The 13,953-nt window shown below is 36.2% G+C and overlaps 2 protein-coding genes across 3 annotated transcripts; one reads left to right on the forward strand and one right to left on the reverse strand.

The window, feature by feature from the left end:
- Positions 1-2,649: 2,649 nt before the first annotated feature.
- On the forward strand, positions 2,650-6,845 carry LOC125223847 (gamma-cadinene synthase-like). 2 transcript variants are annotated; one of them, XM_048127146.1, is made up of 7 exons: positions 2,650-2,812; positions 3,011-3,266; positions 4,010-4,391; positions 4,880-5,098; positions 5,215-5,353; positions 5,900-6,148; positions 6,398-6,845. In XM_048127146.1, the coding sequence occupies exons 1-7, from the start codon at positions 2,690-2,692 to the stop codon at positions 6,701-6,703; spliced, it is 1,674 nt and encodes a 557-aa protein (XP_047983103.1). In that variant the 5' UTR covers positions 2,650-2,689; the 3' UTR covers positions 6,704-6,845. The 2 variants fall into 2 exon arrangements, with proteins under 2 accessions (XP_047983103.1, XP_047983102.1); XM_048127145.1 differs by lacking the exon at positions 4,880-5,098.
- Positions 6,846-11,121: 4,276 nt separating this feature from the next.
- On the reverse strand, positions 11,122-12,465 carry LOC125221456 (anthocyanidin 3-O-glucoside 6''-O-acyltransferase-like). Its single transcript, XM_048123575.1, has one exon. It carries the CDS (start codon positions 12,463-12,465, stop codon positions 11,122-11,124), a length of 1,344 nt encoding a protein of 447 aa, XP_047979532.1.
- Between the last annotated feature and the right edge of the window lie 1,488 nt (positions 12,466-13,953).

Here is a 13,953-nt window from a genome sequence, read left to right on the forward strand (position 1 = left end):
CTGGATCAAGAAAGAAATATCGGTCCTCGCACTGAATACATGGCATTCTGGAGAAGATATGGAGGCTGTTATAAATAAACAGCCTTTAGTGCATAAGCTGATGTCGGAATTGGTGGTTGAAAATATCAATCAAACTTTAACGGATGGCATGACGAAGGATGTAGTTGGAGAAACTTTGATTGTGTTAAGATGTTATTACAATAAAGCAGACTCGAGGTCGAGTCTTTTTCAAGAAGGGGAGTATGATGCAGTTCTAGAATATATGACTTGGAGGCTAAGCAAGTTACTATTATTCCGGTTTTATTTATTTCCTAGTTAATAGAATTAGGAGATGGAAAAAATATTAGTTATTTTTGCTTATTATCTTTTTAGTTATTTTCTTTCCATAAGTTAAGGATTTCTTAGTTATTTTCTTTCCATAAGTTTAGGATTTCCATTTGCCTATATAAAGGCTTCACTGTTGATCTTAAAAGAGAGACTTTGAAATAATAATTTGATATTAAGTTTTTATACTCCGAAGTTCTCAATTTGTTGAGTTCTTTTTATCTACCAGTTCAGTCATTGTCGTACGTTCCTTCGTTCGTTTGCATCACAGTTTCTCTTGTAGGCTGCTCTAATCTTAGCTCACATGTTGACGATCCTCTGGTTGTTCGCAACCAGAGGATCGTCGCAAACCGACATCCACGCCTTGGACAGGGCGACGTTCTCATCGTCTGTCCACTTCCTCCGTGGGGTGGTGTCATCAACAGCCGGCTGCGACGACTCACCGACCACCTTGCTCTTCCCCTCGTTCTTCTTCTTCTTCGGCGCGGCCCGAACCCGCCCTATTCCTCCCGTTCGTGTCCGCCTCCTCGAAATCAATCATCAACTCCTGTAATGAGAAAGTCTCATCCCCAGTGAACTGCGTCTCCACTGTGGTCGATGTGTGAGACGAAGCCGTCAAAAAGTCAAGATTGGGACGATAGACCGTGTCCCCCTCGGCGACCCCTGCATCCCGGGCTGCACCCCCCTACCATACCGGCATCATCCCCATCATCTGTTGTATCATCTGCGGCGTCATCTGCGGCATACCTCCCCACTCCGGCATTGCCTGCCCGCCGCTGGCATGCCCCCCGCCTGGCATCGCCTGCCCGCCCGCCATCAATCCCATCAACTGTTGCCAAGGGTACAGAAATTTAGATAGAGAGAAACTCGTTAAAACAAGTGGTGCAAATAAAAATGACGTGATAATCGCGAATATATAGTACTCCCTCCGTCCCACATTTGTAGTAACATTTAGTTATGGCACGGGTTTTAAGGAATTGGTAGAGTGTGTAATTAATGAAGTGAGAGGTAGATGTGTAATAAATGGAATGAGATAGTGGAGTGAGATGATGTAGTGTGTAATAAATGAAATGAGATGATGAAGTGTGTAATAAATGAAGTGAGTTGGTTGAAGGTGGGTCCCTCTTTGACTTTTTGGTTTTTTTATTTTTGTTTTGATTTATTTTAATATAGATAATGGCATTTGGGTGTAAATTTAGTGAATAATGGGGTAAAATTTTATGTACAAATATGGTAAATTCTAAATGTTACTCCAAATGTGGGACTGACTTTTATGGCAAAATGTTACTACAAATCTGGGACGGATGGAGTATTTCAAAAAAAATTTAAAAAAATAATAAAAAAAAATTGCGCTGGCCGATCGTTCGCTGATCGCTAGCCTGCAATGGTGACCAGCGCATCGGCGAGCGAATTGGCCAGCGCCTGGAAATCGGCGTGCGCTCGCCTAATTTCTCGCCGATTCTGCGCTCGCCGGTTGCAGTAGTTCGGCTAGCCGACCGGCTAGCAACGCAAATCGACTAGCCGATGAGCTAACCGCTATTGGAGATGCTCTAATAAGTTGTGCCGTGGAAAAAAAAATGAGCCACTATTAATAAAATTTCCCCATATTTTTTGTTCTAATTAATTTTTTTTCTTATATAAATACGCAACTCACGAAAATCCATATATATAAATACGGCCCATATCCAACTATGTAAACACGGCCCATGTCCAATGTGAGTCAGACTCACAATTCTGTTATTATATTCCACTGCCCAGATTAAGCATAATTATAAATTCCAACTAATATTTGAAAATATTTAATACGAGATTGAGGGGGTCTTCATATCCATATGATAGCAGCGTTATATTGCATAATTCACGTGAAATTTGACTACGTCTACTATGCTCATGGTCCATCTTTGAACATACTCCCTCCGTCCCCGAATAAGAGTTACTAATTTTCATTTTGATCTGTTCCCAATTAAAAAATACACTTCACTTTTACCATAAATGGTAAGTTGGTCACACATTCCACTAACTCATTTCACTCACATTTTATTATAAAACCAATATAAAAAGTGGGTCCCACATTCCACTAACTTTTCAACCAACTTTTCTTTACCTTTCTTAAAACTCGTGTCCAGTCAAAGTGCTACTCCTAATGGGGGTCGGAGGGAATATAATTTATAAATTTGTACATTAAAAAAAATAATAGTAATAACTTTTCACAAGAAGGGAAAAAAACAAAAAAAACAACGTCATGACTAAACTAGTGCATACATCTATATATAGGCGAATGATATCTTTCCATATTATAGCACTTACCAAAATCATAAGCACAAATTAAGAGAGCTAATTAAGCTTACTATTTTAATTTTAAAAAATGGCTGCAGCAAATATTGAGAGTGATTATTCAAGCAACGTGAGGCATATCCGCCCTCCCATTGTCTTATACAAGCCAAGCATGTGGGGCGACATTTTCTCTACATTTTCTTTCGATAATAAGGTACCAATTAATATTAATTTTAGTTATTTATGTACCTCGTCACTAATACATATCCGTTGTGATATTTTCGTTAGTTTAATTTGCAAATAATATAAGTTAAGAAGTTTCGTTAGGTATTAATATGTTGGTATATTGAAAATAGGGTTTTATTTTAGAAAGCACTGAAGTATATATTGATGGAAAAAATGGTCTATATAGGTGCAGGAGAAGTACTCCGAGGCAATGGAAGCATTGAAGAAAGAAATAGGAAGTATGTTAATGGCTGCGGAGTCTACGAAATTGATGATATTGATCGATAGAATTGAGCGTTTGGGTGTCGCATATCATTTTGAGTACGAAATCGAAGAGAAGCTCAAACAAATTTATGATTCCGAAGAAGAAGAAAATTATGATGTATTCACTACTGCGCTTCGGTTTCGTTTGCTAAGACAACATCAGTATCCTGTTTCTTGCGGTATGTCACTTATTTTTTCGTCCCATGTACTAAATTATTATACTCTTAATTTCAATGTCACATGTATTTAGGAGAGTAAACATCACTTTCTCAAATCTAATAATATATCTATAATAGCATATACTAATATTATGATACACTTAATTTCAATGTCACATATATTTAGAAGATTACGAGGCATATTCTATTCATTAACGACATCAGTAATAAAATTTAGAATGGACTTGTGGTACTCAAATAAGAAGTTGACCAGTACAAAACTTAAAAAAAAAAAAAAAAAACAATTTATTGTTTATCGAATGTTTGACATTAATTATACCTAACCTTAGACATGATACATAGATTTTTATCAAATGTTATCATGTTGGTATCTTTGTTGACACGATAAGGACACGACAATTTCGTGTCATACCCGCTATCATGAGTATTTAGTAAGATAATTTGAGAGAAAAGTAAAAACGATTGAATGTATTACTTTTTAAATCTTTATATTAAAGAAAATTACATGACTATAGCACAACAATCAAAATAAAATACGACACAGTTACAATGGGACAAAGGGAGTGTTAGTATTTTTACTAATTTTTTATTTACTAGTTACCACTTATTCGAGTGTTTGTCTATAAACTTTGAGTATTTAGACTTTGTATAACTGTCGTTTGTTGCTATTGTGTCCTTATAAGTATGGGTCGTGTTTGTTCGTGCAAAGGATTTCCTTAGCATTTCGTGTTGGGATGATGCAGATGTTTTCAACAAATTCGTCGATAAAGACAGCAAATGGAGATCAGAAAGCCATAGCATCGACATCGAAGGCATCCTATGTTTGTACGAGGCAGCTCACGTCCGAATTCACAACGAAAAATCATTAGACGAAGCTGCAAAACTCACAGTTGATCAGTTGAATCAAATGCTACCAACACTAGATCAGTCTCCCATTATGATAGAGAAAGTGGAGCAATCTTTGAAGCACTCCATTCATAGAGGCCTTCCATTATTAAACATCCGGTTCTACATTTCCATCTACGAAAGAGAAAGAGCAACCGACGAATCTCTTCTCAAACTAGCCAAACTCAACTTCAATTTCTTGCAGAATATCTATAGGAAAGAATTGGCTGAACTCACGAGGTAAAACCAAGAAATATTTTACTACCGATAAATTTTTTAAAAAAATTATGAATTAGTCAAATTCTCGTATGTCCCGCAACTTTAAAAATTGACCATAAAAATAATGCATTTTACTAACATTTTTCTCAAATTTCCCACTGGGAAAATATTTGGGTTACCTAGTTGTAATATGTTGGTTATGTTGCCTAGTGTTTCAAATTGATGACGTGACTAAATTATGTGCTTATTTGTTTATTCGTCCACATACAACTTTTGGGATGCCACATTAGAACAATATCAACCAAATTAACCTTTGTGTAAAATTTGAGCAAAATGATATCAAATTCATGATTTTTCATCTGATTTTTTAAATTGCGGAATGGAACTATATATATGAGGGGTAAGTATTGATTATTGTTAGAAATGAGCTCATCGTCCCCTTAAAAGACCTCATAAGTGAGTATTATCCATTTAATAATATTAATTTGTTTGATTTTATTTTGGTGAAGGTGGTGGGATAAAATCGACATAAAAAGCAAATTTGGTCATGTAAGAGACAGAATTGTGGAGTGTTACCTTTGGGGAAATGGGTTACGCTTCGAACCTCAATACTCTTATGTTCGATTAGCCGTTGCCAAAAATATGCAACTTGTTTCAGCTATGAATGACAACTATGATAATTATGCTACACTTGAAGAAAATGATCTCTTCACCCACATTCTCGAGAGGTATATTATATTTTTATTTTTTCTTATGTGTTTCTTTAACCAATCACTTTTTTCTCTAATTTCTTAACAAATTGGAGAAATATCAAAACTAATATAGTACCTTTAAATTTTTCTAGGTGGGATTTGGATGAGATTGATGTGCTCCCTGATTTCATGAAAGTTGTGTATAGAGCTTTTGTAAGTGAATATGAAGATTATGTAGTTGAAGCAGAAAAGCAAGGAAAGCCCTATGTTGTCCCTTACTACAAAGAAGCAGTAAGTTTTACTTATAGCTAATACATGAATTTTTACATGTATGCATACATAAAGTGCCAACTCTTGACCCGTTTGACAGTCTGACACGAAAGTCCCGGTCTCTTAACTTTTACCATTTTGTCCCTAGGTTGTTATAAACTTCAATAATTTATAATTAAGTTTGGTCGGGGCTCAAGCCCCTTGAGCATTTCATTTGCGTCCACCAGTGTTTGACCCGTTTGACAGTCTTGCACGAGAATCCGATATTCATATGGTTCCATTACACTTCAGGAACTAATATGCACGGCGTTAATATGAAATTGGGTCGTTTGTTTGTTCACTAATTACTAATTTCAATCAATGAATTAATGTTCTGGATCAATCACCGCCAATTACAAAAATTCACAAGTTCGAAGATATTTTGTGATAATAGAATATGAGTCTTGATCCGTTTGACAATCTTACACGAGAGTCCCTCTTAATCTTTTTTACGAGTTTTCCCTATATTCGTTTTAAAATAATTTCAAGAACTAACTCACATGTTTCATTTTATTTGGTGACAATAAGGTGATACAAGTTGGTAGGGCTTATAATCAAGTGCAGAAGTGGATTATGGAAAGGCAAATGCCAGGTTTTGAGGAATATATGACAAATGCAGTTATTACAAGCTGTATTTTTGTGATGTTCACATCTCTTATCCCTGGCATGAAATCTGATGTTAATGAGGAAGTAGTTCAATGGCTTCACAGTGAGCCCAAAATCGTCATTTCCACTGCTAAATTGGGCCGAACCGTCGATGATTTAGGCACACATGAAGTAAGTCACACTACATAATGTTTGTACATTTTAGTAAAATGAAATAATTGCTATTTTAATCACCAAAATTGATTCTAACTTCCATATTCCTAGAATAAATCAAATGAAATTCTAGCAACTATAGAACTGAATTATAAAAATAGTATTCCCTCTGTCTCAACTAAGTTGAGTCGTATTTATATCACCTACCAATTTTTTTTTCTGCGTCTTATAATTGCAAATGACAAAGTTTTATATTTGACGATGAAGCGCGAGAATAGGGAAGGAAAGTTGCCGACGGTGGTGGATTGCTACATGAAAGACAAAGGCGTGTCGAAGCAAGAAGCGATTAATGAGTTTGTGGAGCTTGTTGAGAATGGATGGAAAGATATAACTGCAGAGTGGATTAAGGGAAATAGCTCAGTGCCTAAGGAAATGATGGAACAACTCCTAAACTATGGTCGAATGGCTGAGATTACTTACACTAATAAAGAAGATGGCTTCACTTACCCTGAAAAGTATTTGGGCCCATTGATTGCATCTCTCTACGTGGATCCTCTTCCTTTACACATTTGATTATGATCAATTAATGTGTGAGGACGAGTGGTGGAATTTGGAAATGGGCTTTGATGTTACTACCATATATTGTACTATTCCGATTAGTGTTGATGGGTTATAGTGTCAAAATTTATTATATTCGAATAATTAATTTTGTGAAGACTATGTTGGAGTGGTGTTATTGTAAATTTGCATTATAGGGCCCACGTAAGGAATGATTTAAAAATTTTCACTGTTTGGTTGCCGGGAAAGTAAAGTTGGCAAGGAATATGATTTCTAGGAAAATAAATCCTTGGAATATGATTCCTAACAACTTAACTTTCTTGTGTTTGGAAAATATCAAGATTTTAAATTTCATATTTGATTAAATAATAATAATAATTTTAATACTATATTAAGATTCCTTTAATAAATTATTGATTAAAAGAGTATAATAATATATTATTTTATTTATTATAACGACAACTTAAATAATTTAATTAAGATTTTCTTAATTTATTAGTTTATATTATAATATATATACATATTCTTATAATTTTAAATATTTATTGATATTATTATTGAATAAAATTTATAATTTCAAAATTTCATGGAGCTTTGTTAATTAATTAGTTTATAAAATGGTAATAACATTTATTATTATTAGTATTATGATACATAATTTAAATAATTATATTAATAATTATTATTTATAATAATATAATAATTATTATTATTATTATAATTATAGTGTAATTATAGTTAGTTATTATAATTACATTAAATAGAGTAAGATTCATTATTTTAAATTATTTTTTTAAAAAAATCTTTATTTATTTAATAATAATAATAATAATTGTATAAGATTCGTTGTGATCAATGTCGAACCAATTTTAAAGACCGAACTAGAGACCAAATCTGGGCCATTAGATCTAGTTTTTTTGATGAGATGTGCTGCTGTGAAAAAATTTTCGGCTTCATTACAAGCCCATTTTACTTCATTATATAGGTTTATTACTCCATTCTGTACTTCAAATGCTTCTACACATCCTTCATTCCAATAATTTATTACATTATTCCATGTGTTTATTAAACCATATTAGCGCCATGGCGTTGGTGATAGATATTGTAGAGAGAAAGAACGGCACGCGACGGCGAAACCACATTTACGTACTGGAATGAAGTAAAAACCTACTTGAATGAAGTAAAAACCTACTAGAATGAAGTAATAACCTACTAGAATGAAGTAATATATTCTGGAACGAAGTTAAATCTTCGTAACATGTTAGTATGACTTATTTACGTTCAGATGAATTAAAATAGGCTTGTGATGAAGGCGAAAATAATTTATAAATTTATGTATCTTATCCATAAAAAACTAGATCTAAAAGCTCTAATTTGGTAGGGTTCGGTGATTCGGTCTTTAAGAGTGGATTTGTGGATAATGGGACTCAGATTCAACTTATTAAATAACTAAATATGTAAGAATCCAAAATCCGGGAAAAAGAATACCTAAGAAAATGTAGGATTTAGAATCCTGGAAAGTTGTACTAACTTTCCTTGTTCCGGGATTCTGATTACTTTCCCAGTTTGATTAAAAATCGAAACAAACGCAAGAATTTAAAATTTAAGGAATCAGATTACTTTCCCAGACAGAATCCGTGCAACCAAACATAGATTAATGACAATCTGCTTCAACACAACATGCTAATTACACGCTAAGCTGTGAAAAACCATAAACGCACCCAATTCAGGGTTGGATGGATCGATGTGTTATATCTACATTTGACACAACTTGGGTTTTTAGAAATGTGAAGAATAGAGAGTTGAAAATTTTAACGGAAGGTGAGTCTCACTTTTATATAGTCCCTTGATCATCCATTAATGTAAGGGTACATTAGATTGGACACGAGCTTTAAGAATTATAGTACTTCCTATGCCCACGAAAAATAGGACACATTGTGAATGACACGAGTTTTAATGTGGAATTGATAAAGAAAGAGAAGAAAAAAAGTGAGATATTAGTTGTTGAAAACTTTCATTTTTTAAACATGTTCTATTTTTTGTGAACTACAAAAAATGACAAATATGGTCTATTTTTCGTAGACGAAAGGAGTAGAAAGTAAGTTAAGATAAAATTAGTGGAATGTGATGTCCATTACGAAAGGTATTATAAAAGCAATGGGAAATTTATTGGACAGATAAAAAATGACAAAATGAGAAGTTCATTGATGGATGAAAGTATATTAATTTTATATACAGTATAATGAGTTAATGGAAGATAAATCCACTTATCAAAATTGGAAAAAAAAAATAATAATAAAAGGAAATAAAAAACAAAACAAATCGAACAATATTCTGTGGACTAACCGAAATTGTAAATATGAATATATGGGACAAAGCGAATAATAAGACTCTCATCATCCAATCAAATCTATATATATGCACACTTTCGATCAATCATTATGATAAAAAGCCATCATGTCCCCACTTAACATCATTAGTTTCCGTTGAAAGTAAAGTTAAATCTTCCTACCTACCTTGTACGAAGACATAGATGGAACAATTAATTAAATTCGCGGATATATTCTTGAATTTAATTTCATTTCCACTTCAAAATTAGTACTTCACCGACCGTCCCACATAATTTGACCCACTATTCCATTTTGGATCGTTCCATATAATTTGACACACTTCATTTTTACCATTTTTTGTAGTGGGCCTCATATTCCACTAAGAGCATCTCCAACGGCGGACGTCCGGTCAGACTTTCGCGACGGGCGACCGGGACGTCCGCCATTGGAACACATCGCCTCGGATACGGACGTCCCGTGAGGACGTCGGATGTCCTCGGATATCCGCGCGACGGGCGGGCGGACGTCCGCCATTGTGGCGTGGGTCGGACGTCACGGTCAGATGTCCGACTTAAAATTTAATTATTTTTTTTTAAAACTCTATAAATACAGCTCGTTGACATTTTAATTCCGTACATTGAGTAATTGTGAATTTATTTTATTTCCGGAAGTCCTACATTGTGCAGTGGGATGGGAAGTCCTAGTGGAAGTCCTAGTAAAATGATGTGGATCCATGTATTTTGTGATCCATTTCCCAAGGATTTACCCAATTTGTAGGTGATTGATCTAATATTTTTGTGAAGTAGATTTTCTATTGTATCAATAATGGCAACCCAACAAGAATTTAGGAAATTAAGATGATCAAAACAAGAAGTAACATTGGATAGAGTGGAAATTGTGATACATAGTCATTGATGAGGCAAGCTAAGACACTTACAACATACTAACATGCATCCATGGCTAGATCTTCAAGGGAACCACAAACCTCAAAGCATACCTCTACTTGATCCATGCTTGAACTAGCAATTGATGGAAATCCCATGCTTGAACTAGCAATTGATGGATTCAAGCAACCTAAATCTAGGAATTGGATAGAAACCCTCTCCAAGAGGAAACAAAGTTCTCAAGCATATAATTCAGCAAAAACCTAAAGAAAAGAAATGACATCAAGAGGTATTTATACTATGGGTCCAAAAATAGAAAGTTGGCCCACAAAATCTAAAAATCGGCATAATCGCACGGTCGGACGTTTTTCACATGCCAAAATGCCCGGCCCGGGCGTTTTCCCTGTCCCCGGGCGATTTTCACAAGCGAAACGCCCGGTCGGGCGTTTTTCCCGAAGCTCCCGGCCTTCTCTGCGCGACTTCCGTAAAACTGCCATAACTCCCTCATTTGGACTCCGATTGGGATGTGCAAGATACCCACGCGAAGCTGTTTCCAAGACGAAGACAATGGTGGTAGTTTCATAGCTTTCGGATGTCATTACAATAGGATGATTTCTAGTTGAATCCAACTGTAGTTGAAATCCTTGACGCGCGGCTTCCATGATCGTATCAAACGTGGCAGGAGGTTTTTGTGGGAAGTCCTAGTGGAAATCCGCCACCGGAGATGCTCTAACTCATTCATACTCACATTTTATTATAAAACTAATACTCTAAAAGTAGGACGCACATCCCACCAACTTTTTCAACTCACTCCCCATTAGATTTCTTAAAACCCGTGTCAGGTCAAAGTGTCTCAAATTATGTGGGACGGAGGGAATAGTTTCCAAATAACGAGCAGAAAAATACTGAAGTCACATGGTCGGAAAAAAATGCTCAAATTTTCGCTCCATCTCCCAATTCTAAAAATAAATAAAAAAACCCATTAATTTTAAATCTATTCCTATTTATTTTACAACAAAGAATTAATGAAATCACATTTGATATGATAGTTAGAAAACTATTAGTGAGTGTAACGTTAAGATAATTTAAACGATGTTCTCAATAAAGAAAACAATGCATATTTAAACGATGTTCTCACTAAAGAAAACAAAGCATATATAGAATAATTTTGCAAATTAGAAATTGCAGAACCAATTGACTTTATTGACGATTCATCCAATTACAAATTGCTATTGAAGACGAGGTTTTTGTTAAACACATCTGCAAATATACCCATCTTACCCTTCTCCATTGACAACCCAAACTCCACTCCTCCTTCTCTACCCTTGCAAAGATGGACAGCTGTCAAAGCTCCTTGATAATCAGTATGAATACATTCATACTTAGCTGCCTTTCCCCATCCAAAATCTGCATCTGCACCATAATGATCAATCCTCGACGATCCCGCGATCCAAACCGCCTTCTTCCCGACAACCTCCGATAATATTTCCGACCGATTCTCAAAATACTCCGACACCCTCCCGCTTTTTCCGGCAACCTTGATAGCCGCCGCAACCGCCGCCACCGCCGCCGCAAACCCTCCATTCCCTCTCAGCGTTTCACGCGTGGAGACCGCAATCGAAGGCATCACGCAGTTGCCGAAGTAGCTGTCCGGAAGCGGCGGATTAAGGCGGCGGCGGCAGTCTACGGGAGAGCCTAAGTAGTACGGCTCGTCGTCGGCGTTGTTGTCGCCGTCCGATCTGGCCATGGAGGTCCAGAGATGAGCGCAGACGACGACGAAAGTGGAGGGATTCTTGATCATGGCGAAGCTCTTGAGCTTCTTGATTTGGGAATCGCTGATTTTGAACGTTGCTCGGTGTAGTTTGTGGAAATTGGGAGGAGGAGGGGTTAGTGAAACCGTTGGTTTGTTATTCTTGACTTGATTCCAACGGAATACGGTTAGTCTGTTGCTGTTGGAATCTTGGATGGAATCTCGGGAGAAGGAAGGAAGAAAATTCTTGACGGATTCGGAATCTTCTCTGTTGATGGCGGCCCACGTGCGGAGGAAGCGGGAGAGCGTGCTGGCGTCGCAGATGGCGTGATGTACGGTGAGGCCGACGCAGAAACCCTCGTCGGGGAAGACGGTGAGTTGGACTGCGACGGGGCTGAATCGGATGTCGGCGGAGGAGTGGAGCGGCGGCGGCATTTGAGGGACGAATTGGTGGAATTCGGCGGAGGGTTTGGGGGAGTTGGAGATTAGGGTGGCGAAGTCGGCGTCCGAGATGGCGACGGTGAGGGGGAGGGCGGCGGGGGCGGTGGCGGGCATGGCGGAGGGGGTGAGGGGGAAGATGATGTTGGATGCGAGAGGGTAAAAGTGTTTGAGGGTTTGAGAGAGGGAGGTTTTGAGGTGGATGAGGATGGTGTTGAGGAAATGAGATTGGGAGCATTTGAGGGGGTAGAAGTGGAGAGTCTCGGTGGGGATGAAGTCGAGCCATTCCATGTCGAAGTATACGAGAGGGAGCGACTGATCGGCGCCGGAGGGTGGTGGCGAGAGGGAGTGAGTCTCCACGATTTTCATAGCCATTGAAATTATGCTTTCTTTATGAGGAATAATCTATATTACTCCATATATAGTTGGTGGAAGGTCTCTCTAACCAATGGATGTAACTTAATGGGTTTCAGGATGTGATTATAAAATAGAACTGATCAAACTTCGACGAGCTATAATGACAAAACTAAAGGGGTGTAGAGTGTAGACATGTGATAGGGAAGCAGGTTTAATTGATCCAGAAATAATTTATAAAATTGACTATGTTTAATGGAGAAGGGAATCAATCGAGGGACATACTTCATCCGTCCCACATAATTTTACTCATTTTAACCCGACACGGGTTTTAAGAAATTTAATGGAAAGTGAGTTGAAAAAGTTGGTGGGATATGGGTCCTACTTTTAAAATATTAGTTTTATAAGGATTTGGTAATTTCGTCGATAAACAAAAAATTTACGGAGGAGTTCTTTACCGAGGGACATTAATTGTCTGTCGATAAAGAACACGTCGGTAAATATTTGTTACCGACGGAACTACCAACGGAAAGGACATTAATTATAAAAGGAAAAACATTAGCGACGGAATATTCATAGCGCAAAATTATCCGTTGGTAATTCCGTCGGTAAACTGACATTTTTTTGTAGTGTTTCATGAGATTTAATTTGTTTACTCATGAATGGGTCAAAAATGTCCTTATTGTTAGTGTCTCAACTAAAATTAGAGACTGAATTGTATCCCACCGATCCTTGCATATTTAATTCAGTTTTCATGTCATTGTTCTTTTCATACCTTTTTTTCATTATCTATTAGTAGTACTCCTGTCTTGATATTGTGTTGTCTAGCCAATGAATTTAAATTTCAAGTTCTCAGATTTGAATATGAAATAATTTACAGCACTGCGAGTATCATTGCACTGCACGATACAAAAATTTGTAATTACTCATGTTAAATCTAATCAATGCATTGTTAATACATGTTGATCAAATCAATGCATTGTTAATTGTGTTAAAATACAGTACACCCTCCAATCTCATTACACGTCGACCCACTTTTTCGTTTTGAGATAGTAACTCACTAAGAGACGTTGCCTCTTTAAATTTTCATTTTACTTTTAGATTGATAAATGAATTTCATAATGCATTATTTATTTTATTTATATTTTAATATTATAAAATTAATATATAAAGTATGACTTACATTGTGCTAATTTTTAGGTTAATATTTAAAGAGTGAACAACATTTTAGTTCTTGAAATTTGTTCTTTGCACGCTAGCTAGCGTTGTGAAAAAAAATATATCATGGGAAATTCCTGAATTTTGACCTATTTACATATGAAATGCTTTTTTATTTTTTCAAATTTTTTGAACAAAAATGCCCTTAGCCTATGAAGAACATCTTTGTTCATTTCAATTTTCTCCAAAACTTGTGCACCTACTACTTAGAGAGAGTGAATATGATTTCACATCATATTTTATTTTGTGTATTATTGCTATCACAAAACTAAAAGTATTCCGGCTACATAC

Source organism: Salvia hispanica, chromosome 4 (genome assembly GCF_023119035.1).
Source record: "Salvia hispanica cultivar TCC Black 2014 chromosome 4, UniMelb_Shisp_WGS_1.0, whole genome shotgun sequence".
NCBI lineage: Eukaryota > Viridiplantae > Streptophyta > Magnoliopsida > Lamiales > Lamiaceae > Salvia > Salvia hispanica.

What these genes read in the sequence shown, in the direction of transcription:
- LOC125223847 (XM_048127146.1), top strand. Translation starts at nt 2,690, where the DNA reads ATGGCTGCAGCAAATATTGAGAGTGATTATTCAAGCAACGTGAGGCAT. An exon ending in CATTTTCTTTCGATAATAAG is followed by an intron (nt 2,813 to 3,010) that starts GTACCAATTAAT and finishes TGGTCTATATAG; the next exon opens with GTGCAGGAGAAGTACTCCGA. An exon ending in GAATTGGCTGAACTCACGAG is followed by an intron (nt 4,392 to 4,879) that starts GTAAAACCAAGA and finishes ATTTTGGTGAAG; the next exon opens with GTGGTGGGATAAAATCGACA.
- LOC125221456 (XM_048123575.1), bottom strand. Translation starts at nt 12,465, where the DNA reads ATGGCTATGAAAATCGTGGAGACTCACTCCCTCTCGCCACCACCCTCC.